At 39.8% G+C, this 27,782-nt stretch overlaps 1 protein-coding gene across 1 annotated transcript; it reads left to right on the forward strand.

Moving 5' to 3' along the window:
* LOC120902100 (neurogenic locus protein delta) lies at positions 1–26,259 on the forward strand. The gene is made up of 6 exons (XM_040310604.1): positions 1–1,644; positions 11,348–11,653; positions 21,377–21,440; positions 21,738–21,986; positions 22,415–22,469; positions 22,811–26,259. The coding sequence occupies exons 1-6, from the start codon at positions 1,585–1,587 to the stop codon at positions 25,149–25,151; spliced, it is 3,075 nt and encodes a 1,024-aa protein (XP_040166538.1). The 5' UTR covers positions 1–1,584; the 3' UTR covers positions 25,152–26,259.
* Positions 26,260–27,782: the final 1,523 nt, after the last annotated feature.

Below are 27,782 nucleotides of genomic sequence, written 5' to 3' on the forward strand. Positions count from 1 at the left end.
TTCGTAGATGCTGCGCTCATGGCGTTTAAATTACTTCACCTGTACAGCTACGAGCGATCGCGCACGAATCGAGATCCATCCGTACGGCGTGTGCAGCTGCTGGACGAAATGATATTCAGACAGAGAGCGCTGCAAGTGATTCGTTAGCTTTGCCAACTTGAGGGCCCCGTTCTTCCTAGCCGCGCGACCGGCCAACTGTAGTTTGAACATTGTTGTGCGGTGCTGTTTCCGAACACAAGGGTACTGGTTGATGAAGTTAAAAAAGTGGAAGTAAATTTTTCCAGACTACCACAGTGCAGTGCCGTGCCTGCGTTTTACAGCCAAAACGCCAAACTGTTGCAATGTGCCGTGAAGCTTGTGTAACTAAAAAGTATGCGTATTTGAGATATTTTTCGCTTGGATATCATCGCTTATGAAATACAGTGTTGAAAAGGTGCAGAAAACAACCACTTTCAAGAAGTTAACGTAACGCGCTCGGTAAAAAACGGTATATTTGGATGAGCTTAGCGGCCATCATTATTAGAGAAGGTTGCAGTGCTGCCGCTGCCGGGAGTGGTGAAACGAAGAAGCTAAGGCTGGGCTAATGAAAATAGCGTGGCTCGTACTCAACTGGGAGCAATTTGAAAGTGCATATGCGTGTGCATCATAATAACCGTCATCGTTAGAGTCAACCGTTGAAAGAAGGGTGAGACAACCAGTTTCACATTTTACTACACCGCTTGTGGCCAATTTCGGGGTAGCGTTTGTAGAGTGGTCCTTTTAACCTGGCCTAGCGGTAAACTGGATAACTGCTTTCCGAAGACGCGTACCGTTCACGCTTATCAACGTTAATGTTGGAGTTTGCGGGTGCGATCCCTTTTACCCTCCTACGCCACGATACAGTGAAGATGTTCGTGTGAAAATTTCGGGTGAAATTTACTAAAGTGCGCGCGCGGCATTGTATTTTGTTGTTAAAGCGAAAACGTAAAGTAGGCAAAAGCGCCTCGGGAAGAAATCCAAGTGCCACCAGAAAGCGGCCATGTGGTGCTAAAGCAAAAAAAAGAGAGAAAAAGTGCTATAGCTAAAACGTGTTCATCTTTTTTTTCCTACTTGGCTTGCCTGTTAATGTGTGCAGTATGGAGAAGCACCAGCAACAGCAGCAACAGCAGCAGTAGAGAGCTGCAAAGTGAGTGTGCGTAAGCGAGTGAAGTGAGCGTTGTTTAAGTGGAAGGGAGAAGGGAGAGTGTCGAGGGTGACCCACAGTGTGCAATCGTGCACGCAGGGCAACGGCAATCGATCCTCCAGTCCCTGGCAACGGTCGATCAGAGCTCGTGCGAAGGAGGCAAGAAGGGCTGGCAAACAAGTGAGGCAGAAAACGGAAAGGCGAACCATAGCTCGCATTTTTCTGCATTTGCTTGTATTTTCATTTTTACTTTCCGTCGCCTCTCTCTCTCTCTCTCCTTCTGTCCATTTGTATCTTGCTGCCGTGGGCCCGGTGTTCTGTGTTTGTGAAGTTTTGACCGCGTATTGGAATTTAATTCCCTTTCCCCACATTTCCGTCAAAGCGCGCGCTCACGCCGTGGCTTAACGTTAAAGACACATACAATGAATTGGATTTACATCTTAGCCTGCATTTATGTATCATCACAATTTCTGCTGCTCAAGGTAAGTTGTGAGGTGTTAGTTAATAAACATTTGGCCCATAACCTCCAATATACTATCACGACTGTCTATAGCGTTTACATTGCTTTTCGCCTTCTATGATTCTGCCTGGGTTCGTTGATCGAAGCGGAACTATTGGAGAGTGAAGTAAAGTAAAAATCAAATTTAAATAACAAGGATTGAATGATTGGCTGATTGCATTTCAGGAAAGGTAAAGAAAATAATGGCAAAATAAAGGAAAAGGGCAAACAAGGAAAAAAGCTTCATTTTTTTCTTCCTCTCATTTGGAAAACATATTCCAGAGCTAAAAAAAGCTCTATCCCATCGCTGCGAAGGAAATGCACGATTCAATTCACGCTATGTGCATCCATCAACAGCGTTGGATGAACGGCGCACTCTAAAATTCGCCCAAAACGATCTACCTTTAATTTTCACATAGTGAGGAAAGCGTCTTTGCCATTTCTCTTTTGATATGTCTCTTCTTTTTTGCGTTTGGTTGTATTATTCGCCTTCTCGAATGCTTCCATCCAATGCGAATGGTGCAATTTTTTTCGTCTTATTTCTTTAGTCCTCCAACTCCAACCCTTTGCATCATCATTCACAAATGTATTTATACGGGTTTTTTATGTTTCCTTTTCTTTTCGTTTTTTTCCTTTCCCCCGGTTTCTTTCTACCCATTGCTCGCACGAAAGGTGTACTTTAGTATGTCAGCATTCACCTCGCGAGAGAGTTAAAACGATGCCACCTGGCTATGGGTCGGATGGTATGAGTAACAAATGCTGTCTACCCGCCAATGTGTGCGTGTCATGGCGAAGCTAGCGAGCCGGCTTACAGCTGTGTGGGTACGGCGACGGATACCGTATATGCATTAACACACATACACTAACAGGCACGCCGCTTGCCAGCAGGATTTCTGCGTTAAATATCTGGCATGGTGGATGGTAAACGTCTCTGCTGGCGTTGTTTCCACCAGTTAGGAGAAACGCGATTTTCTTAAAATAGGAAAAATCATACAATGCACACAATATTAAACGTTTTATAGAAGCTTAATTTTACCAAACGACCTAGTGGCAAGAATGTGGTGGTTAAAATGTTAATTTTTTGTGGAATTAGTTTTAACATTTTCCAAAAAGGATAGTTTAATGATGAATTATTTAAAAAAAAACGGGAAAATAGATTATTAGTTATCTTTCGTCCTCACCCACGGAGTTTGATTGAGCTAATAATGGCTTTTATGTTTACATGGGCGAAAACATATGCTTAGTTTTAATTAACATGCTGCATATGGGCAGCAAAGCAAGATGTTCTCGGATAGGGGGGAATGTTAGCAAACAATGGTTGTATATGTTCAACGTTAATGTTGTTAGGTTGATCATGTATAATTCTTAAACTTCTCCGGGAACAACCATTTTTGGCAAACTTAGTAGAAATTCAATTTTCTTCTTTCAACAATTAAAAAAAAATAGTTGCGGTTGTTAAATAATGTATTGACCGGAACATTAATTATAAATTGGTTTTATTGGTCACAAAGCATATAACAACTTTTTTGCTGTTGTATAACGTATTTGTATTGTAAAATATTGTATAAACTATTTAACAGACATTTTTTTTAAACTCAAGCAAGAGTACATTATCGGAAAGGCACATTTTAAAATTATTTGTGAGGATGAAGGCTTCTAAACCTTCTTTTGCAAATTTTTCTCTTGGAAAAATCCATCGAGCTTCATTCTGTCTACCTGCTCAAAGAAAGGTTCGTCCTTATCCGGATTTTTGGATAGAGCAGGGTAAGATTATTAATTTTTTTGTTTCTGCTCTGTTCGTTCGCACACTGTTCATGGTGAGCAAAAGGCTTTTTTTATTCTAAATTTTCAGAAAACTGAAAAAACGTGATCGAAGTAGTAGTTCTTAAACATACGGTTAGAAGAAGAATTATATGATAATGAATATTTTTTGCAGATGTTAATATGCACAGATGCTGAATTGCTTCACATGACATGCAACATTTGTTTATGGTTATATAATATTATGTATTTTATATAAATTTGTAATATTGATAATTTTATTATTATGTTCCGGTTTAAGGCATTTGGAAACACCGCTCTGCAAAAGAATTTCAACAAGAAAGAAGATAACTGTCAACGATTGTGTCACTAATGGAAAGCAATTTTGGAATACAGAAGACGTGATTTACCTGAGTGGATCCACTTTAAACAACGATTGTTAATATTGTTGGTTGATGGGAGGTTAATGTCACTAGAAACGGTCATGTACAACTTTGGGACATAAATACTTTAGAACGAAATGTTCTGAAAATTTCTTACTAATTTCGTTGTATTTTCCTGCCTGTGATGGAAGACTGCGCTGGGAATGTGATACATGGAGCATGGTAGAAAGAATTCAGAAAAGCTGTCGAGATGTTCTCGATCTTGCAATCACAGAGAAGGGGCTATTACTTAGAAAATTCGTTTGGTTATAGTGTCAAATCATCGAACGCTTCGGCCGCGTAATCGTGAATTGTTTGCTTGGAAACTTCTTGTTATTGTTGCTGCTCAACAGCAGCTTCTTTACAAGCTTTTAAAAAAAATCTCTCTTGCTTCCTTTTTTTGCATTGAGCACAACTCGGTGAACTTTCAATGGATGGGAAAATGTTGAGTAGCAAAAGCGGCAAAAGAATTGGGTATTTTATTTTTTCTTGATTCTGTTTTCGTTTCTTTCTCATAGTAAGATCTTTTGGAAGGTTCTCTTTCTTGTTATTGTTGTTTGGCGCGTCAGTTTTTCGTCGCTGTTACTGATGTTACTGCAGCAGTGCAATGCACCTGGAGTGTATCATCGTACCGATTCTGCATGCATCTACGTGTAAAAGTGTGGGTCATTAGGCATATATCATGTGCAATAATGAAAATAGAGACTATCGTAAATATGCATGTGAACCATAATTAAAGCATATGCATAGTCAAATATATGGTGTAAAACAAACATTGAATTGACGATGGTAGGTATCACTATACTTTCTGGTTTTTTCGAACGGAATGACGGTGCACTCATTGGAAGATGGCAATGATGTATTTGACAGTGAAAAGAAAGATTTACGTTTTGTAACATTCGTTCCTACCTCGATACAGCCTATGTGTGTGTGTTAGTTTACATGGATTGAGGTGACTTGAGAGGAGAAGTAATCTGTCGCTGATCAGAATCGTTGGAACTCGCGAGCAAAAAAAAAAATACGTGAACCAAGGAATTGATGCTAAACGGTGAAAAGAATTGAAAGGAAAAGAAAAACAAAAGCAAACGAAAATTAAAAGAGAATCATAAGGACCGATCTTTAGCGACCGCGTGGTGCACAAATACAGGTTTGGATGAACGGACGGAAGAACAAATGCTTCTTCTCGCAGGAGAAGGCAAAAGACCAAGACTACAGCAGTGTGATGCACACGTGATCGCACGCGATCTTGCCCAGAGAAAGAAGCACAGGCTGTGCGGGGCGGGCGGCCAGGCAGGCTGGCGATTGGGTCGTGGTGTGGCTGGCAAAAATCGGTAGAATGAGTGCGCGAAGTGGAATGGAGAGGGCCGGATAACGCGCAAGACGCTAGAAGTTCCTGCGTGGTGGTGGGTAAAGCAGCAGCGCGCGTGTTTTCGTCCGCACAGGTAGAGGCAACAGACGAAACAGCAGCAGCAGCAGCAGCAGCATGCGCCAGGTGAAGGAGAGCCAGCGAGATCGAGTTGCTTTGTGTGTTGGTGTGAGCGGTACGCGTGAGTGAAGGAAGTGTAGCTATAAGGACCGATGTATGTGGAAGGGCAACAGAACTAGCAGCAGCGGCGGCAGCGCGCGGTGGTCAGATCGTGTAGCTGTAGCTGTGTGCACAGGAGAGAGGTGGCGGAGGAGGGTGGCGCATGAAATGGATGAATTGTTTCCCACGGTTTGAACGAACGGATGAGCGAGCGAATGAACGAATAAACCGGCAAAAGCTGTCGAGAATAGCAATAACAGCAGCAGCAGCAGCAGCAGCACCAGGCGAGGGCAATAATAAAAATAGCATCAGCTCTCCAGGTCGCCTGCAACGAAGGAGCGGATAAAACGCAACAAGGCAAAAGAAGACGAACGAATGAGCGATCGGGTAAAACGCAAACGAATGTTGAATTTTTGTTGGACCCAGATGAATGGAACGAAGTAGGAGGAGGAGGAGGAGGAGGAGGGTAGGAGGACGAGGAGGACGAGGAGGAGATGGGGCATCGGTGCGGGAGGAAGCCTGGTTGCTGGCGATGGGTGGCAGGTGGCGTGCGAATGAGCGAAACAAGAAGCTTATGACGACATTAAAACAAATGCTATGTAATATCAAAGCTATAAATGCTTTTATATACACCCATATACGCGCACGCTCGATGTGCCCCAAGTAATGAGAGAAAGAGAGAGCGTTGCTAGTGTTGGTGCCTAAGGAATTTCTAATATCTATTGCCATCTACTCATTTGGTTGGGCGTATTACCCTTCTTTTTGCTGCAATTTTCCTAACAAAACAAAAATACATTGTTGCATGTGGAAGAAGCAATACAGAGACTCGCTAGACAAAACGATGGTGAAAGATTGGACAAAAAAGCCAGTAAAATCGGTCGGTAGAGAGTTGCATGTGTGAGGTAAAAAGGAAGAAGATAGTATGCGCCGGGTGTGTGTGTTGCTGCAATGCACTACCAACCTGGCAAAATAGGTTTACAGTTTCTTCGGGCTGTTGCGAACGATGCAAAGGATTATGATGAGCATGTAAATTCAACTCGAGAGCTTTCGTCGAGTTCGAACACAAACACACACACAAAAATATTCGCTAGACGACCCCTAAGTGGGACCGGTTCTTCCCTTCACTGGCGGCACCAGATTGTGAATTCCATAGCCCCTCGTTCGCTTAGGAATGAATCATCATTTCAAACGTATCCGTTTACGTACTTTATGGCTGCATCACGATGACGATTCTTATTGAAACAGTGCTATTAATTGAATGCTACTACTTATTGTAGTTAGTTCTAATCTCTGAGGTCATATAATAAAGCATCAAGCTAGCAACTTGATGATAGTGTCAAAGTGTCAAAAACGTGTATTGTAAGCAGCCTTTGACAGTTTATTTTGCAGAGTTCCAGTGTGAATTTTCCTAAAAGTTAGTTTTATTTAATGACTGCTTCTCGAAATTTTGGATTTAAAACAACTTAACCATCGTTCAATACGCGTTTTAATATTCAATGTTCGCAGAAAAAGAAAAACAACTGGTTTGATATGTTTTCCGGTAGCAAATATGGAATGTGGTAACAAAAAAAACAAAAAAAAAACGTTAAATTTCAACAAAACACCTTTTGAACCCTGAAGAATTAATAGACAGAGGTAAACAAGCACCGGCTAGCGTGGAGAATTCGCAGAGAATAGGTAGTTATTCAAGTACAGATTAATAGAACGAAATTGATCAAGCATTGATCGTCACATCAAAAGGAAGAAAAAAAAAACGTATAACCAGCGCGCGTCCTAAGATCTCAGGCTTTCCTTCATTGAGTGGTTGTTAATGGTAGGAGCCATGTACAACACTTTGGTTGATTGTGTTGCTGCTTCGGGAGGATGCTCTGAAAGGCGAGAGAAGAAGGTGTGTCTTGTGGGTGACTGTGCAAGAACTACTGCTCGGGGCGTCCAGAATGTATTAGTCGGCTGTGTTTTGGTGTTGAGTCTCGATTATACTCAAGCGAAGAGGAAACACCAGAAGAGAAAAGGATGGTGTTAAGTGTGGTCAATCCAAAAGGGAAGGTGTAACAGAAGGTATGCTCCCCAAGAGCCGATGGTTGATTGCGATCGACAAAATTGATTGTATTAAAGAAGATGGTATCTATAGTTTCTGTAGGAAAAGGGTGAGAGAGGGGGCGAAGAATGTGTTTGCGCACATGTGTAGTTGTGAGAGAAACAGAGAAATGGCGAGGAAGTGATTTTGTGTACGTTGCTTGCATACTGTTTGTGATACAAATAATTTGGCTCTTAGCGGCGTGCAGTTCGAATAGCAAACTAAACGTGGGGAAAGTTGGGAGCAAGTTGTGAAAATTCGTCTGTTGCTTCTGCCAAATCCATCCGACAAAATAGCAAGCGGAAGGGGAAAAAACACCGTGAAACAAGCGTACAGAATCGCATTTAAAATAAAATGAAAATACCAATGAACGGCGGAAAACCCCCGCTGCTGCTTCGCCCTTAAGTAGATGTAACAATTCACGTTGCTTTTAGGGCCTTGCCATCCAGCGGAGCCACAGCCTACTATCGAATGGGAGCGGCAGGCAGGGCATGCATGTGCGTGGGAAGATGTGGGGAGTCGCTCGCTTTTTGTCGTCTCCCTTTTTCCAGCCCTCCCTCGCTAGAGTTTCGTTTACCCAGAGGTTTTCGAAGAAAAGAAGTGAGATAATGCTGGAGTGATGGTTTTGGACTATTGATGGAATTGCCATTAATGCGCCTATTGAAATGAAGAGGTTTGTTAACCGACTTGTGCTGAACCGGTAAATTTGATCAGTAAACTCATCAGACAGCGATCGGGCGAAGAGAGATCGACGGCAGAGTGAACAGATAAATGAGGAGAAGGGCGCAGAAGAGCATATGATCATTTATGCTGGGTGGGCGAACGATGTGGATCAAGGAAAATCAACTGTTAGTGTTAATTTTTTATTTTTGTTTCTCATTCCCCCTGGTCTCGCTATTGATGTGGTTGATATTATTACTTGCTTTGTTTTCTTCCTTTGTTGTGTGTTTACACTTGTAGTGAGAAAAGATTAAGGCATAAAAAAGGTAAAGAAATAACCTTCGTTGCTCGACCCCTTTCACCACTCCAGTTTCTGGTGTGAGAAGCGGAGATGGGCCTTTGGCTACTGAAGAAGCAAACTTTTCTTACCGGTTCACGTAATCATTCATTTGCCAGATTTCATTCCTTATTCATTTGGCTGTTCGGACGTTTGTTTTTTAATGTGCTACTGAGGATTGCTCCTCGCTCACGTCACCCGCCAGGAGAAGCTAAGGTCTAACCTGGAATCTTACCTTACTAAAACCGTGCATTCCCACCTTCGGAACACAGATTTTCCTATATTCTTCCCTTGCTCCTTCACCATTCTATTATGGTGTCGTGTTTATTTATCGAAAATATCTTCTTTACCTTCTAACGTCGTCACTGCGGGAGTGCGCTCTTGGTTGAGTGGAATATTGTCTCTGTGTGTATTCGGAAGATTGAAAATCAGGATCACCAAGCGCTTGATGATGAAACATTATTCATTCTTTATCGTTTGATTGAAAGATTTCTGTAATTGTAAGATAATGCTTACATCCGGAGAGCATTTATACATAAATACAATGACCATATTAGCTATTAAGTTAGAATGTGTAGTTGGAATGGAACAATTTATTTGTGTAATTGACTGCGTATACAGCTACAGCATCAATTAGACACGGTTATTGCCCATTGTCATTGTCATTGTTTTTATAACTTTGGGTTTGGCTGAAATACCTACTTAATTAAAATTATCAAAATAAATTTGCCATAACTTACAAGTTTGAGGATACAAAAAATAAGAAACTTTTTTTTCAACAACTTGAATATCCTTGTAGATGAATCTCTCTCTCTCTCTCTCTCTCTCTCTCTCTCTCTCTCTCTGTATATATATATATATATATATATATATATATATATATATATATATATATATATATATATATATATGCATATAAGTATATACATATATATATGTATATGTATACATATATGTATAATTCAACCACTTGAAGCGCACATCATTTCAAACCAACACTAGCGCACACCAGCTGTTGTTTGCCGTTTCGTAGTGGTTCAGCTCCTTTTTTGTGTACTTCCGGTTGCTTGTTTTGCACCGGATGGTGGTGAAAAGCTGTTGCTGTTTCTGCTGGTGATGGTGATTTAGTTTTATGCCAGATGCATGCGTATTTTAGGGACAAACACAAACACACACACACACACACAGTGTTCTGCAGGTAGTCTCTGTGCTTGCCGGGAAATAAGATACAGGAACACACACACTTTCGAAACGGTCGCACAGAAAACAGGAAATCTGCCACTTCCGGTCTACCCTGTTCGTGTCCTTTAAGAACAGACGACCATGAGCACGCGAAAGGAAGGATTCGGGCTTTTTTGTTTGTACAGGTAAAGAGGTATTAAAAAATAATGTTAAGCTGGATTTTTTTAATGGAATAATTTCTGAAACGATGTGATTATTAATCACACTCAATTGCGGGATAACTTTGTAAAGAAATTGATCGGCTATTTTTTTATAAGCAAATAAAAATAAATCTTATATAATATTTATAGTTTCTTTGTAATTTACATACCAGACAAAAACAAATATGTTCAATTAGTGCAAATATTAATTAAGTCAAGAAATAATTGAGTGTTTGATTGTTACTATGCAACCCTGGAAATGCTGATTCCTGTGGAGGATATTACCTGATTTATTGTGCAATGGAAAAATTGAAATTCTAAATTACTTTTAGTTATTATATTACAGCGTTTACATCAAATAGTTACTATTTTGTAATGAAGATGCGATTTGTGTGTAATTAAATGATACAAAATCCCTTTGTTATTCTATTGGTGCATTCTTATTTTCGTAATTATTCGATTCTATTCTTCTACAATAAAATGCTCCCAAACCTCGAAGAAACCCTTTCGTTTGCTTGTGCACATAAACTTGCAAATATCACAACATAAAAAATAAACCATGTTCTCCGTTTATCGTTGTGCTCACTTTGCTTTGCTGTAGCTGTTTGTAGAGCTTAAGCCCGTACCTTGGAATTTACCTTTTGTCCGGTTTAATATGAAACATTCTCATTCGCGGTCGTTTTGGATTTAATTTGGTAGTTTTATTATCTGACAGTAATTGGGATCCACCTAAAAGCGGACGACGGTGAGGTTTAGTTCGATCCTTATCATTACCAGTGCAGCTTAAAGTGTTTATGGTTTTCTCATGACGGTAATTTGCCGTGGCATCTTTTGATTTCTTGTTTTGCTGGATAGTTTTTGTTTTAGCTAGGCTATTAACTCGAAGCTCTTTTTTAAACTTTTCCATTCCTGCTTTTCTATTTTATATAAAATATGAACATGTATGTGTATGTTGTGAACATATTCTGTTTAAATGCTATTTCCTAATATCAGGTGGCTTAAACAAGATTACAAGAACAAGAACAAGAACTTTGTTTATATTTCTTTTCACTGAGTAGGTGTATGTGAAAGTAGTAGTTGTACGATGTACGATGGTATTGTCCTTTTGATGGTCGTTATGTATCAACTTAAATGATTAAATCAAGAGAACTTTTTTCGCATGACTTTGAAGTGAAACGTGTGTGTATGTCATTACAACGAGTTCCAATGTGCAGGAGAGAAGTCAAATGTGGCATTTGCTTGCCTCTTCATGTGATGACGGTGCTTGCTGTTGCTGCCGAGGTTCGGATTGCTTCACAATTACTAACGAGTATTACGACCTTTTACACATATGCTCCTTTTATTGTATGCTTCAATTTTATGTTCCTATCTGCATACATGATTCACTCGCTGTTCACTTTGTGGTGATGCTTTTGCGTGAATATATTGCATCTGAAATTTGGTCTTTAATTATATCCTAGCCCTTTTCTTTGTTTCCCATTTTCCATTATTTATCTCTCTCTCTCTCTATGTTTTTCCATAGGTTGCCGGATCGGGGCTGTTTGAGCTGGAGCTACGCTACTTTCAAAACGAAAAAAGCATCGACCACAATGAAAAATGCTGCTCCGAAAAGGCGGATGCGCAGGGCCGCTGCATCGGTACATGTAAAACCAGGTTTCGGGCTTGCTTGAAGCACTACCAGGCCACGATCGATACAACCTCGCCCTGCACTTTCGGTGACGTCATAACGCCTGTACTGGAAGGAACGACACTGAACTTTACAGCGATCTCGGGCGCAAAGGAAGGCTTCACAAATCCGATACGATTTCCGTTTGAGTTTGGTTGGCCGGTAAGTGGTTTTTGAGCTTATTTACAAGTGTTGTTATGTTTTATGATGTTTTTTTTGCATTTAGTGTTGCAGTGCAATTATGGGTATTAGTTTAGCAACATTATATTAACAAATATTATTGAAAATTTTTACCGAACCAATGCAATGCATTAATTGTAAACGTGAGATGTGATTGTGGCTTTCACTCTTCTCGGACATCTAATTATTCATATGCATTACATCAGATATATACCAACTTTGAGGCTATGTGGACAGTTATTTAGGTCGCGTATATGAACGTCTTCACACATGAGAATACTATTTCGCTATGCTGATGTAAAAAATCTTGCCGATATCTAAAAAAAAACATGGAACAAAGACATTTAATAATTGCTGCCACTGGAAGCACTAATATTTATAAGTAATAACTATCATTTATTTTCAGTACCATATTAGCCAATATTGGCAAGCAACCTGTCAATTTTATTGCAGAATAAAGACTTTCAGTGCTCCTCATACAATTTACGTTGTTTACTTTTATGCATGCTTTTACAATAATTTCTAAGGCACCGATCTGATTTTTTGCATAAGCATAACTAAAGTGTATTCTCATCTTTGTGTGAAGAAAGTATTCTGATATGTGGTTTAAGGAACTGTCCAGAAAGCTTCTAATTCATAAGATGAGTGAAAATATGACGTGTCCTACTTTGAGATGCCGCCACTGTATACCCAGAAGAAGGGAGAAAGAAGTGGTGAATCTGTCTTTTTTTGTCATTTTTCATAAAGAAGACTCACACCAGCTGCTTCCTCCCGAAAATTGAGATCGACACCCGGTAGGATGTGTTTCGACTGTTTCCTAGCTGAGTATATTATTTTCGTAGCATGTTCAATCTGTTTCCATCAGGCCCATCAGGACATGATGTTATTGGTTTTGTTGTTGTTTTTTTCATATATTGCCGGAATTGAATAGTGGAACATGTGAAATAAAAAATAATTATTTTGTGTTGTTTGATACAGTTTTTATACTGTCTTTTGCCGCCACAAGTGTAGATGCAATTTCAGCAAGCACAGTGGATTGTAGTTAACATTTTACACACCAACAACACGGCTGCCAATTGTTAATTGTAAATTAATCCCGTAAGCCGAATCTCACCTGAAATTTCACCAGGGTTTCTGTAAGCGCCTACCAAATCAACATTTTGCACATCACGAGCAAGTGAGTAGGTACCGCATTGTTTTGTTTTGATGTTCTGACTGACAGATCGAATTGACAGAATGAATTGCTGCATTTTCAGTAATGTTTACTAATATCCAGTGTTGTTTTACTAATATCCAGTGAAACGATTAATTTGACACTTATTTTATTGATTTGATATAGTAAAATGCGTTTTACTGAAATGCATTCAGTAAATAATTTTGCTGAATGTCAGTAAAAACATGGCATTCATGCTGAAAACCAGTAAAATATTCTATTACTGAACCTTTACTGAAGCCGAATGAGAAAATTTGCTGTGTAGGCTCAATACCTGCTGGAAGTTTGATGCGTAGCCTTGTATGAAGTGATTGTAGGGATTGAGTTGCTGAAAATATATCGAGGATCACGACAATGATGGTATAATATATATCAGGTGGCAAGTCTCAAAATCTCATGAAAACTAGATAGAATCTAAATTTCCCTCATTGGCTGAAATATAGCTGAAGAAATGACAATTCATTTGTTTCATTTGGGCAACGCTACTCACGCATTTGAAGTTCTACTTTGCATACCTTGGAAATGCTCGATGCAATGCAATGTTTTCTTTGGCTAAGCGACTTTTGTCGTTACACAATTCAATACGCACCCCAACTTAGTAGTCAACCTGCTTCTTCTTCTTCTTTGGCTCAACAACCGATGTCGGTCAAGGCCTGCCTGTACCCACTTGTGGGCTTGGCTTTCAGTGACTAATTGATTCCCCCCCATAGCAGGATAGTCAGTCCCACGTATGGCGGCGCGATCTATTTGGGGATTGAACCCATGACGGGCATGCTGTTAAATCGTACGAGTTGTCGACTGTACTACGAGACCGGCTCAACCTCAGTAGTCAACCTGCTTCCTCTCAAAGGTTGGTGTGACGGTGTACCCGAGTCTGGGAAATTGTATTTAAAGGTAAATCAAGTGCAGTGTTGGTTGCTAAGACAGTTGCGAGACTCATTTGGGACATGCCGGTGTGTTGTGTAGTGTATGGAAATGCATAAAACACCCAACACAACGAGGCGCAGCAGTCGTTCTGCCCAACTGCTGCACGAGAAGTGTAAGCAGCAAAATGGTGTATCATGTCTGCAGAATGAGAGAGTACACAATGCGCGAAGCGGGAAAGGTCGATCTTAAAATGCGCCATGTGGCAACACAAATACACAAAAAAACTGCTGGGAATAACAAGCGACATAAAAAAACAAAATAAAAATGAAAAAATCCCAAAAAGCACAAGCCTTGTAATAGGGAGAAAATACACAGCGAGAGACACGCATAACGTAGCGGTTGGCGGCGGACTAGTCGTCTGGTTCGTTTGCTCCCAGGCAGTCGCCAAGCAGGACGCAAGGGCCAGGGTACGTCTTGTGTTCTTCACTTTGTTGGGAACATCTGCTATTCAGGTTTTCGAAGCGTCGTTCGTGGTATGTTATACCGTGTGCGGTGTGCCTACGGCTACTGCCAAATGTTCGTCGACATTTACGTTGGTTTAAAGCAGAGGTGGCAAACTTTTTTTTTCATATAGATAAGCACCACACTGACATGTGACATGGAAAAGCGTGCACAGTTCAGATTTCGAATCTGTACTTTTTTAGAATAGGTTTCTATCACATACCATTACTTACTACCGTAGTTTGTTGAAATTATGTAAAATAAAAAATAATAAACAGGAAAACACACAGCAATATTAAGCAATTTGCATAAATTTTGTAGGAAAAGAGCGCAACACATGGTTATGCATCTATTCACACTGCTAGAATTTTAATATGTCCGTGCAAATTGCTCTGAAACTCCCAAGACCCGAGACAATCTCGTATGGTATGGTGGTGGCGTGTCGTATGGCACCTTCTGGCGAACGATGCCAGATTCATAAAAAAATGCATACTTTGTACACTAGTGAACGTATGTGTTGGAGTACTGGATATTTAGTTTAAACATCATCGATTAATCATATAAAAGAGATTTTTTACTTTGTTCATGGTTTGAAAACATTTTGTTATGCATATAACACGAATATCCATACCATACTGGAAAGAATAAAGACCGCCAGAAAAATAAGCTGACGCTTTTTGATAAACAAATTACGAGTGCGCTTGAAAATGTCCTGTTGATAATAAAACACATAGAGTGTGGAATTTTGTCACCCAACTATCGAGAGTTTAATTAAAAAGCGTTAAACTATTGAATTCTGACTATTTAAATATTCGTACTAGTGCAGTCCTAGGATTGTTATTTCTTCATCATTATAAACTTGTTTGATCTTCCAGGTATGTGTGACTATTTGCACCAATACCGATATATTTGCTGCCTCTATCAAAAAGTTGGTTTCCTTGGCAACGTTAATGTGATCGTGTGCCCTGAGCACACGACATACGATGAGGTGATTTCACTCAAGCCGGACGCACAATGTTGGTATTGTAGTCTATACTGGTATTGATAGCATCCAGGTTCTTCATTGGCGCACCCCATAAAACGTTCATTTGTACCTTGGGTTGCAAGGAAGGGAAAGTAGTGTTGAAATTACGGTGGCATCGCGCCTGTTGCAGCTGCTCGTCGTACGATGTCCTCTGTGGCGACGTATATATGTACCCTTCTAGGTATTCTTTAAAATGAAAACAAAAATGCACTTATTTAGAAGATTACAATTCGGTGGTATAATTCTAGTACATATTTTAATGCAAACTTATTGCAGCAAATTCAATTTTGCTGAGTGTAACACTACCCGCGATTTGCCAAAAGTTTATTTTTATCACTAATCACAATAATTTATTTAAAGTACAGATTTGAAATATTTGAGATAAAATTATCAATAGTGTTATATGGTTTTTCGTAAGAGAAAATAATGTATAATATGTGCATATTTGGCTCTTTAAATATGTTTGCACGAAAAAGCGTGTGATCAGATATGACAACGACGGGGTTTCTCGAAAGTCACCTCCCTGTGTGATGTTCGGGCACTTATGCGACATTCTCCTTTAAGACCTAGCATGCCGTTTGCGGTACAAAGAAGAATGTGATCGGAATGTTTGTTTCCTTCATTTGCTAAAGTATTAAGTATTTAAGTATTTAAGTATTAAAGTATTAAAGTATTAAGTATTTAATGATTAGTATGCATAATCTTCGCATTATTTATATTGTATTATCCTTCGATGCTTGCTTGATGCGGTGAAATTCATCTTTTAGCCAAGTAAAACAGGCGGTCCCGTGGTACATTCGTCGATTCGCACGATTTAACAACATGCCCGTCGTGGGTTCAAAATTCATATGATCCGTCCCCCCATAGCAAGGACCAGCTGCGTGGTACTAAATACTGGGTTTACCAGTCCAATAAACAACTGTCTGCTTTGTCGTGGTTTTCATTATTTTTTATATTTCTCTATTGATCGAAAAGAAGATGATTTTTCTAGATTCAACATAAGCAACTTTCGTCTCGTAAATCCATTACTAGACTGATCTAACTTTCATCGATATTTTTCCTTTGTACCTTTACCTGTGTCTACTATATTGTTTTCCTCATTCGTTTCAACCATCTCATTATCTATGCCTACTATTTGTTTTGACCTCTTTTTTTTAAACCTTATCCAAATTATATTAAACAATTTCAAACATATAGTTCAACTCACTCTCATTCCCAACACGCTTGTTGGATATACCAAAACGGATATTTTCTAATTAGTTAGCAACTATGTATGATTTTATGTGGCTCGCCAAAACAATATTGTTAAAAATGTTACCCGCAGATCGAGAAAAAGTTTGTTCTACTTATGAAATAGTGTTGCAAAAGGCATCCTTGTTTTACATTAGCAATACGGCTTGGCCGTTGTGAAGGAAACCAGTATAATCGTATCTTTAGTATGTATTTAGTATTTATCTGCAGAATTTGTTTATTTTATTGATTCATAATCTATACAAATTCTGGTGATATGAATGGAGGAAAATAAAGGTGTTGAACGATAGTCTATAGTCGCAGTATATATATATATTTATTTATTAAATATTCTATTACGTATTTATCAGTTTCTTATGTTTGTTGCAGTATTAACAATATTAATATTATGTTCTACTGAAATGTATGGTTTATACTGCATTTTGCTTGAATAAAACGAATGTGTTTCAATCCGTTTTGTTTTTTTTTTTTCAAACAAAACAAAGCGTGCCGAATCTGACAGTTGTGCAATCGAAGATGACAATTGTGTTATTATTGGAATTGGACAGATAAGCTTACACCATCTGACGTGTGATGAAGTGGTGGACAGCGTTGTCTATTCAAAAAAGATAATTGTTATAAACAAGTGGAAAGTTGTTTATTGGACTAGTAACCCTTGTAAGTCTCGATAGTCTGTATAGGCGGCATGTCTGCGTATGTCGTTACGCCAACAAGAAATCAGATAAAACAGGATTTATTTAGTATATAGTAATGGAATGCTTCATGCACTCGGTGAAATGTTTCAAGTACAGAGGACAATTTTTCAGAACAGCGGTGGATTTTGTGAAAAAGAACTCCGTGATGTTTTATTAGTTTGGAGCAATAAAACACATGTGTGTTTTTTTGAACCTTTGTTTTACGTTCCCATTTTGAATAAAGAATGATTGCATTCAAATGCAGAAGGTTAAAAACAGAAAAAAACAGGCGATGATTTTGTTGTTCATTGCAAAAATAAATGAAATATGGACTAGGCCATTCTTGTAGAATAAAAAAAATAAAAAAGGCAAACACTTTAATTTTTGTTAAGTTACTAGTTGTTGTTACTGTAAGAAGAACGGAACATTTTCCTTTCGTATGTCGGAAGTGTTATTTGATGTAGGGAACGGTCCGTGTTTAGTTACTGAAATATAGCGATGTACTATGGAAAATGAAATCAGGGAGAGACAAGCACGAGTTCTGAACATAATGAATTCTTCGCTGTGAAATGAAAAGCCAAGAAATGGATGTACGACTGTTACAATCTCGTCCGGACTTGCGTGCTGCCACAGCCAAGTCGATCAGGTGCAAGGTGCAAACGGCAGCACACGAATGGGCTACAATTACAGCAGCGTCTGAAAAGCGAGCAGTACCAAGCGAGCATTGTAAAAAAGGTAACAAGACATCAAAAAAAAACAACCAAAACAAATCACCAACAACAAGTAGACAACTGCAACGTCGGCACTGTGTGGCGACATATATTCGATGGAGTGACAACGATGACGACAGGCTGCTTGCGGTCCATCTGTCGCCACCGTCGGCATTGGATTCCAGTCCAAACGGATAAAGGGTTGCTGGCAGCACGGAGGAGGAATGCCGATGGTCTGGTTGGAGAGGGCGAGTGGGAGAAGATGGAAGATTTCCAGTGGACCAGAATGGTAATTGAAAACAGCAACAGTAACAATAAAAAATCCAATCTCTTTTCCTGTCTAGCACAGGTGAGCAGCAGCGATTTTTTGTTATTGTTGGAGAGAAACAAAAGATGAGATAGAACCAACGAATTGCAAAAATCAGCCACCCATCAAAGTAAGCCATCCGAGCAAAAGAAGAACTAAAACAGCGTTGAGTCGTTCATCAAAGTAACCATCCATCCAGGCAGACCGGTGTGCGCGGCACACGCAGGAAGACGCAGCCAAAAGCAGCCAACCAGCATAATCTAATTGAGCTCGAACCAACCGCTGGCAGCCGTTGGCGTTCCGTAGTCGGTCGGGGTCGTGTTGGATGGAGCCAGATGGAAAAGTTTATTTTTACACTCGTATATACATACACAGTTATGTTGTATGTGTGCGAGGTACAAAACATATACAGAGGACGCGAGAGAGAGAGAGAGAGAGAGAGAGAGAGAGAGAGAGAGAGAGAGAGAGAGAGAGAGAGAGAGAGAGAGAGAGAGAGAGAGAGAGAGAGAGAGAGAGAGAGAGAGAGAGAGAGAGAGAGAGAGAGAGAGAGAGAGAGAGAGAGAGAGAGAGAGAGAGAGAGAGAGAGAGAGAGAGAGAGAGAGAGAGAGAGAGAGAGAGAGAATCGAGGTTTTGCGTTGTTTGATATTATTTTTCGTCCCCCTTTTTCGGCCAATTCCACACTCTGCACTTCTTTGAGCTTCCCATCCACCCAACATAGTATCATCTTCCATTCTCCGTCACCTTGGAAATGTTACCGCTCCGCATGATTCCTTCGGCACTATCTGTTTTCGTTTCCTCTGTTGGCGCTGCTAGCTACAGATTGACAGTGTTAGTGTATATTTAGTTAGGGAACGGACCTTTTTTTGTATGTAATTTACCTACGCTCTTTAACTATCCTTACCAGAGCCAGATGTCACGCGCCACATAAACGAACGCATCCACCCATTTTGGATATACCTATCGTGGGCACTGGCATACATTTTGAATATGTGTACGGGTCATGTTTAAAGGAGCGAACATCATGGGGAAGATTGAACGCAATCAAAATGTAAAAGAACACCTGGGATTTATAATGAACATGTTATTCATAAACATGAAGAAAGAATCGATACATAATTATCGTGCTTACTTCGTATCAATATTTTAGTGAAGCTTATCACTGCGACAAGCTTTATTGCATATCTTAATTTATTGCTTTATACATAAAATGATTTCATTCTATGCTCTTCGTTGGCAATTATAGTTGTCATAGATGCATTTCACACCTCGTTCGAATTCAATGAGTTGTACTGTTGCAAAAATTCACACAACAATTTTGATTATTAATATTTTAAATCAAAAAGTGACGATAATATTTTATAAAATGTTTGTAATTGCTTTGAGTTTGTTCAAACGAAAAACGTTGCGTAATGTATAATCACGTTGTTCACTCAAATACGTAAAGTGTGCTTATGGGAATTTAAAATACTTTACTACATTTTTCATTTCTTACATTAAGATATGATATACCTAGCATTGTATAGTCGATGTTCTCATGAGCAATTTTAATATATTTGTTGTATTATTTTTGTATAAAATGTTGTTGGAACTTCTTAGAATAGTATTGTATGATTAAAAATACAATATTGTATCTATTAAGATCGTTCTAATTAGCGTGCGATCCTTAATCAGTATGTATCTGATTCAGATTCGTGAATCTGAATAAATTATCGAAATGAAATGAATCGGAATCTCGGATGAAAAGATGTATACTTCTCAGAGATTGATGAATCTCGTAAGGTTCATTAATCTCAAAGATTCATATACCTTGACCCTCTTCTTCTTCTTTGTGTAACGACTTATGCGGCCATGGAGGCCTATAAGGCATTCGAGACTTATAATAAAGTTCTACGCAATCGGATCACACATCAGTCAATGAAAGGGGGGGGGGGGGTCCATGCAAATTTAGATCCCACGACAGGCATGTTGTTAAGTCGTGCCAAATTGACGATTGTACCACGGGACCCCGTCCCGAAATTTAATATCTTAAAAATCATTCATCTCAAAAATATCATAACGTTTCATTGATTCATGAACGTTTGGAGATTCGATTCGAGAATTGAATCACTCATCGCCGAAGATTCGTTAGAATGAATCTCTACAAATGATTCATGAAGCACAACACTAATCTCGATGCATTCAGTTTTCATTTTGTGTGTTATAAGGAATGTACAAAATCAAACAACAATGATGTTTCCGTTGACTGCCATTATATTCCGGTACTGTCACAAAGAGCAGGGTTTTCACTATATGTGTTAAAATTGATGTTTGATTTATGTAAATCCCGATGAACGTAGCGTTTAGTTTTTCTGTTCAGCTTGTATGGAATACGCAGAAGTTTTCTTGTTCGTATAAATACTACGCTACTGAGAAACATTCACTATTTTCGTTGTATTTGGTTTCACAGTTTTGTGATAATTTCATAGGTTGATGTAGTTTTTTTTCAATAAGCTTGTTGCAAATGCAGTGTCAAACCATTATTCGGGGCGAAACATGGCAGCTCCTGTAAAGCTAGTCTTATTCTGCAAAACAGGTCTATTATGGAACATACCAACGGGTTACGGGGTCGCAAGTGTAACCCACTATACGCATACCATAAGTTTGCTGCTTCCTCTCGCACGAAGGTGCGACGCGGAGTATGGTGCATTTGCAAAATACGGCACATGGAATTTGCCAAACCTCCGTCATTCGTTAGCATGTGCCGGCTACCAAACATTCCACCAAACACCAAACAACGTGGGAGAAGAAGTACGGCCGGTTGCTGTACTAGCAAGTGTATTGTGACTTGTTCGCAAAAAGCTACAACGAAGCAAGTTCCAAACGACCTTCAGTGGAAGTGGCCGGCTAGTAGGACGCGCGGTATGTGACCTGGTGGCGGTGGATTTTTAAGCCAGTTTGTCAAATGTTTCGTAAGGGGTTTTGTTAATTGTGTAGCATGTCTTGTCGATACAGAAACGGGGGACCGTTTTACAGCGTTCACGGAGGTACAGCAACCACATGGCCAATAAGGGGGTTAAACAAGGGAACGAATGTTACTTAGTGGTGTTGTTGTCTCTAAGGTTTCTACAAAAATGTATCACTGAACTTAATCCATAATTTTTCTTTCTTACTTCTTTCAGGGATACTTTACACTTATCATAGAAGCGTGGCATGATACAAATGAAACAACTACTCGATCTCCAGGTAAATACTTACATTAGCTTTCGTTAAACTTATTTAATGTAGCGTGGAACCAATTTTTAATTGGTAAATTTCCATTCATTCGAAGCTTCATTTCGGGAGTATTGATGGTTTCTTCCATAACACACGCATGTATCCGCTTCAGGTTAAGGGTGATGTCGTTATTTGATGTAAAAGTTCACAACAACAACAACAAAAAATAATTGAGAGAAAAACAACTTCCACAAAAAGCGGGCTGTTTTGATATGATGCTACTCTTTATAAACTAATAATTATGCATTTCTTTTCTCTGCGTAACAGGCACCCTCATTTCCCGTCTCTCAATTCAACGTATACTGGAAGTTTCGGCCGACTGGATGGAAGACAGTTACAACTCATCGCACACGATGATACGGTATGCGTTCCGGGTGACGTGCGATCCGAACTACTACGGTGCAGGCTGTGCCAATTTGTGCCGCAAGCGGGACGATCAATTTGGCCATTACACCTGCTCACCGATCGGTGAACGTGTTTGTCTGTCCGGCTGGCTGGGAGAATACTGTACCGTTGGTAAGTGCTTTAGTGAAGGTTTAAGACATCGCTACGGGTATTGGGCTAAGAAAATGTGTTTCCCTTTCTCCTTCTTGCGCGAGGGGTATCACATAATATTGCTTAGAGAGAATGTAATATACTCGTACAATTTCATAAAATGGCGATTCTATAAATGAGAATCTGATCGAAGATTTTTGGGGGTTTAAACAGAAAGTCACAATTTTTAGAAACAGCAAGATCAAATCAAAAGGATGAAGCATATGCCATCGTTTTTAATGAGACATGATAAAACTTTTATGCCCAAATTGTATTGAATAGAATGGCATGGATGTATTTTAATCGTATGTTGTTGTGTTTCTCTTAAAGAAATTCGCAAAAAATGATCGAGAAATAGAACAAAAAGATTTATCGGTTATTTATAATTTTTTTTTATTTCATCCATACAGCCCAATGCACTCCGGGATGCCTTCACGGACACTGCAACAAGCCGAACGAATGCATGTAAGTATTGCAACTTGCACCATATCACGACACGCTCACAAAGCATATATTTCTTTACCTTTGCCTTATGTCACCTTCACCTGCGAATACCCTCCTCCTCCTCGTACTCTTTGCCATTTTCCACCTTCTCCTCTTCCCGATACTCCTCCCATTTCTCAGTCACGGGGCGTCGAATGCATGCAAGCTCTGTGTGCAATTAATGTACCCTTCATCTGCGCACTCCCGTCCTCCTCTTTCGTTTGTTCGCTACTGCTGGCATTTTTAATGAGCAATGAGAAGTTTTTGTTTAATATTTATCTTGCTTTCTCTCTTATATTTCGTTTGTTTGCTACGCTTCTTAGTTGCCAATCGGGATGGAAAGGTCCGCTGTGCGACGAATGTGAACCGTATCCTGGCTGCCTGCACGGTACATGCAAAAAACCTTGGGAGTGCATTTGCAAAGAAGGCTGGGGAGGGCTGTTTTGCAATCAGGATCTAAACTACTGTACCAACCACAAGCCATGCCTGAACGGGGGCACCTGCTTCAATACGGGACAAGGTTTATACACGTGCCAGTGCCGTCCGGGATATAAGGGTACCGAGTGTGAGCTGAGCATCACGAGCTGCTCCGATCACCCTTGTTTGCATGGAGCCACCTGCACCTCAACAGTGGATGGCGAAACATCGATTGACGCTGACGGCCGCAAATATCAGTGCCATTGTGCGAAGGGCTGGATGGGGCGGCACTGCGAACGGGAGGCTATCACATGCGCGGAAAAACCTTGTCATCAAGGAACGTGCGTTGATGTGACGCCTTCCTCATCTTCATCGTCATCGACATCAGCTAACTTCCGCTGTGACTGCCCACCCGGATATAGCGGGACAGCGTGCGAGATCAAATCTGGCGAATGCTATTCCAACTACTGTGCCAATGGTGGTACCTGTCACGTGGCAGGATCATCTTCATCATCCTCCGCATCATCATCCATCATGGCTTCTTCGCAATCATCGTCATCATCCTCGTTATCGGCGCTTTTCGGATCGGGAAATAGCAACAATAATAATGACGGAGGGATTGGAATGCTAATGTGCCTCTGTCCGGATGGATTTGTTGGTGATCGCTGCGAGGAAAATGTAGACGATTGCGTCGGCAACCTGTGCTTGAATGGGGGCACGTGTGTCGATGCAGACAATCACTTTAAATGCCAGTGTGTGCCCGGATTCATAGGAACACACTGCGAGGAAAAGGTGGATCTCTGCCTCACAAAACCCTGCGCGAATGGTGGCATTTGTACGAATCTTGAAAACGATTATCGCTGCCAGTGCCGCGCAGGCTTCACCGGTAAGGATTGCAGCGCGGACGTGGACGAATGCCACTCTGCCCCGTGTCGGAACGGTGGCACGTGTATCAACAGGGTGAACAGCTACCAATGTGTTTGTGCTGGTGGCTATCGTGGACACTCCTGCGAGGAAGAATCCGCTACCGTCATCCAACGTGATGCGGACATGGAAGGGAGTGAATTTCATCATCACCACCATCATCCGCAACAGCAACAACGGCACAGTGGAGGAGAAGGAGTTGACTCCAGCAGTCGCACCGCGGATGGGTTGAGCAGTGGTCAAATCGTTTTAATAGCGATGTTCTCCATTTCAACACCACTGTTGGCGTTCATTGCGACTACGATCGTTATCTGTCTCAAGCGCAAGCGCCAACGGGAACAAGAAAAGGATGATGCGGAAGCGAGAAAACAGAATGAACAAAATGCTTCCCACAATCTTTCCGCATCCTCACATCACCATCATCATCACCTGCAACAGCAGCAGCAACATCAGCAACAGCAACAGCTTCACCATCAACAGTCGTCGTCGTCGTCGTCCACGTCTTCCGGTGCTCTGCTCCATTCATCTTCGCAACAGCAACAACAACAACAATACCATAATGGATTTCACAACCATCTCCAGTCCTCAGGCCAGAAGCGGAATAGTAGCAATACACTTTCAAACTTTGACAGTTCGCATCATATGATTAAAAACACGTGGGATAAGAGCATCAACAACATGCCGTCACCACCAACAACTGCAAGTGGAAGCGGCGTCAGTAGCAGTGGAGGTGGCGGAACCGGTGGTTGCAGTGCTGGTGGAGTTGGTGGAAGTGTCGGGTCCGCAGCACTTTTGCTCAGTGGAGCAAATATGGACGATAATGGCTGCCTCATTGCTTCGGCGGCAGCGGTAGGTAGCAATGGCGCTGGAAGTACTGGAATGGGTGGCGTTGGTGGTGCAGCTGGTGCATTATTGTATTTGAGCACTTCCGATGATGGACAGACGATGGCGTCCTGCTCGACATTACAACGTGCCAAATCACAGAAGCAGCTCAATACAGATCCCTCACTGTTGTTACAACAGCAGCAACAGCATCAAAATCATCATCATAGTGTGATATTATCACAAACGTCGGCTTCATCTCTACATCCGTCAGCAAGCGCGGCATCGGTAGGAGGGGGCACTGTATTATCGTCGCCAGTGGTATCCTCTACGGGTACACCCTGTTCCAATGGAAGTGGGAAGGATATGTTTGACAAACGCATATCGGTTCTATCCGAATCGGGGAGATTATGTCATCCTCGGTGGAACGGTGCAACTTCAGCTGGCGTAGTGGGAGGCAGTCCTTCGGTTGTAGGACCTTGTAGTCCACCACACATTTAACCACTATCGCTTTGCTACACTGTAGGACGCAGTCAACAGCCGTTCTATTTAAGTTCATTTCAACCAAAAGAGATCTAGAAAAGATCAAAAACACATACATACACACACGCACATATATTTTTATGTATATATTTACATATATATCTGTGTGTGTATTTACACACTTGAGTTACTGAAAATATGGGTGTCCGGATCTCAGATACCAATCATGCTTTAAAGACAAAGGACAATTCAAAGTGTATAGAATGATTGATTTTATGTCATTTGCAATCGTAGTATATGACAAGATCAGCCTTCGGGTATGATCATGCGTGACATATCTGCACGAATATTGTCCTATGGTTTCCTAGTTATTGATCTTAGGATTTTTTATTACTTTTATTTCTTTTTGTCAAATGCTATATTGCGTGAGGATTTTTTTGGTACTTTTTAACAGTCACTAACTTTGAACAAATGATATTCTTTCATGCTTTCATCGCTCAACGCAAAATATTTCTTTGTTTTTCCATCACCGACATATTCAATAGAACCGTTTTTTTCGCAGCGGTGATTTTAATTACAATAAAGTGGGAAATAACTATGACTTTATTGCAATGCTGTTAATGCGGCACTGAGTGATGTCAATATTGTGTGTGTTAAAAACTACAATTATTTAAGTGAAGTTCCTAAACAAAACAAAAACACGCACTTTTAAAACATACAAATTCACATTTTAATATAATGTGAAATTACCGTAAAATCTGATAAATTTTTATCAAATATGTGTATTGGTATATTGTTGCAAATTGCTATTAAAAAATAATGGCAACATTATAAGCAAGAGCGTAATAAAGCTCTAATTTGAATGCAATCAACTAGGGCATACATTTTTGGTTCTCTGTGACACGGCACATCTTTCTTTTCTTTTTTAGTTCGCTCCAATTGGCCAGTAAGTACTTAATGGAGCGACATCCTTTAACTTACATTGTTGTTGCTTTTGTTATTCCTCACAGTTATACAAAAACAGTTAACTATTAGGTTTATTTTCACAATGTCATGGTACAAGAGTTTTGTTAGAACAACTCGTCATGATGATTAATAATAATTATAGTTATGTAATTCAGGTTTATGCCGTCAGTGTTTGTGTGTGTTTTTGTATAGAATGGAACAAAAAGAGCGCGAATTTAGTAGAAGTATTACAATCAAGCTATCTTGATTTGCTTCATCGTCGTATTAGCTTATCTCGATATTTTGCCATGCAACGTGTTATATTAAAACATTTAGAGAAATATCATACAACTTTATATAAAAGAACATAACCATTGATGTTTTCTCTCTATGTTATTCCATGTGTGTCTATTTAAAGATTATCTCTCCCGTTCTGTCTCCCTCTTCCTATCTCTCGCTCCCTCTCTCTGTCTCTGTTTGAAACTTACTTTTGTTAAATGAATAGTTATTATCCACCAATTACCAATTTCTACACGAAATGTGAAGCAAGGCTAAAACTGAAGTTTTGTTGCTTTTGTGATTTTACCATTCACATCGTATCGTTTTGTAAACCAGAAAAGATTTTGATGTGAATCATTGAATACATGACAGCACGGTATTTATTGGATGTAAATGCACAATTGTTGTTATTTTTGATGTGCCGTTCATTAATTAATGTACGGCATAAAAACAATTTCCTATAGAAACAAACCTAGATCATTAGTTTTGCAACATCCACAACAATGTAAAAAAAACCCCTCTGATATCAAATGCGGCCACATAGCATTGAGCTGGCTTTATCTAACTCTCATGATCAGACTGGGCACCAAAGCAACAAAGGTTCTTTCAAATGAATTTATCAGTATCATCAACATATCTTTCTTTTTCCTTTTTACACAACTGTAGGATGCTTCAATACGTAAACTTTTGTACTATTAACTTATAAAAAGTTACACCACCTTTGGTAAATAGTAAGTACCAGGAGTCCACTATGCTTTTTTGTGGCAAAAAATGTGATACAGTATAGTATATAGATAACCATTTAAAGAGAAAATGAGAGGTAATAATAATAATAATAATTACAATAATGTTTCATACGATGAAAATCAAAGGGAAAGTAACAAATTGCGTCATGTGCGACTTTCTCTTATTATACTTAAAGTTTTGAAACAACTAAGCAAGCATTCGTAAAAGGAAGAATGGAACCAAGACTAAGTCAATTATTAAGAACACTCTGAGAATGAAACTATCCTACGCTAGGAGTGGACAATGCATGGCAGACTTGAAAAGAAAACTTAATAACAATTACTAATACCCATCTCTCCAGTTAATGCCTAAGCCAATAATCCATGTAGAACAGCCAACAGTAAATAGCATTACATCGTTATAAGGCAACGAAATGACTGAACAGAAATTGTACATGTTAGCGGATATTATTATATTACTATATTGACTGGAGATGAACAAGTTATTGATTATTTGACCGATTAAGAAATAGATGGTAATATTATACAGAGAAAAAAAACATGTAATATTTTTCGAGGGGTGCAACCATTTTTGAACGCTTATTCTATTGAAGAGCGTACGTAATTTCATTGCCCTGCATCATAACGCGAAGATTGGAATTGGCTCTTCATTCTGTACATGGAGAAAATGTATTTGTAT

Source organism: Anopheles arabiensis, chromosome 3 (assembly GCF_016920715.1).
Source record: "Anopheles arabiensis isolate DONGOLA chromosome 3, AaraD3, whole genome shotgun sequence".
Lineage (NCBI taxonomy): Eukaryota > Metazoa > Arthropoda > Insecta > Diptera > Culicidae > Anopheles > Anopheles arabiensis.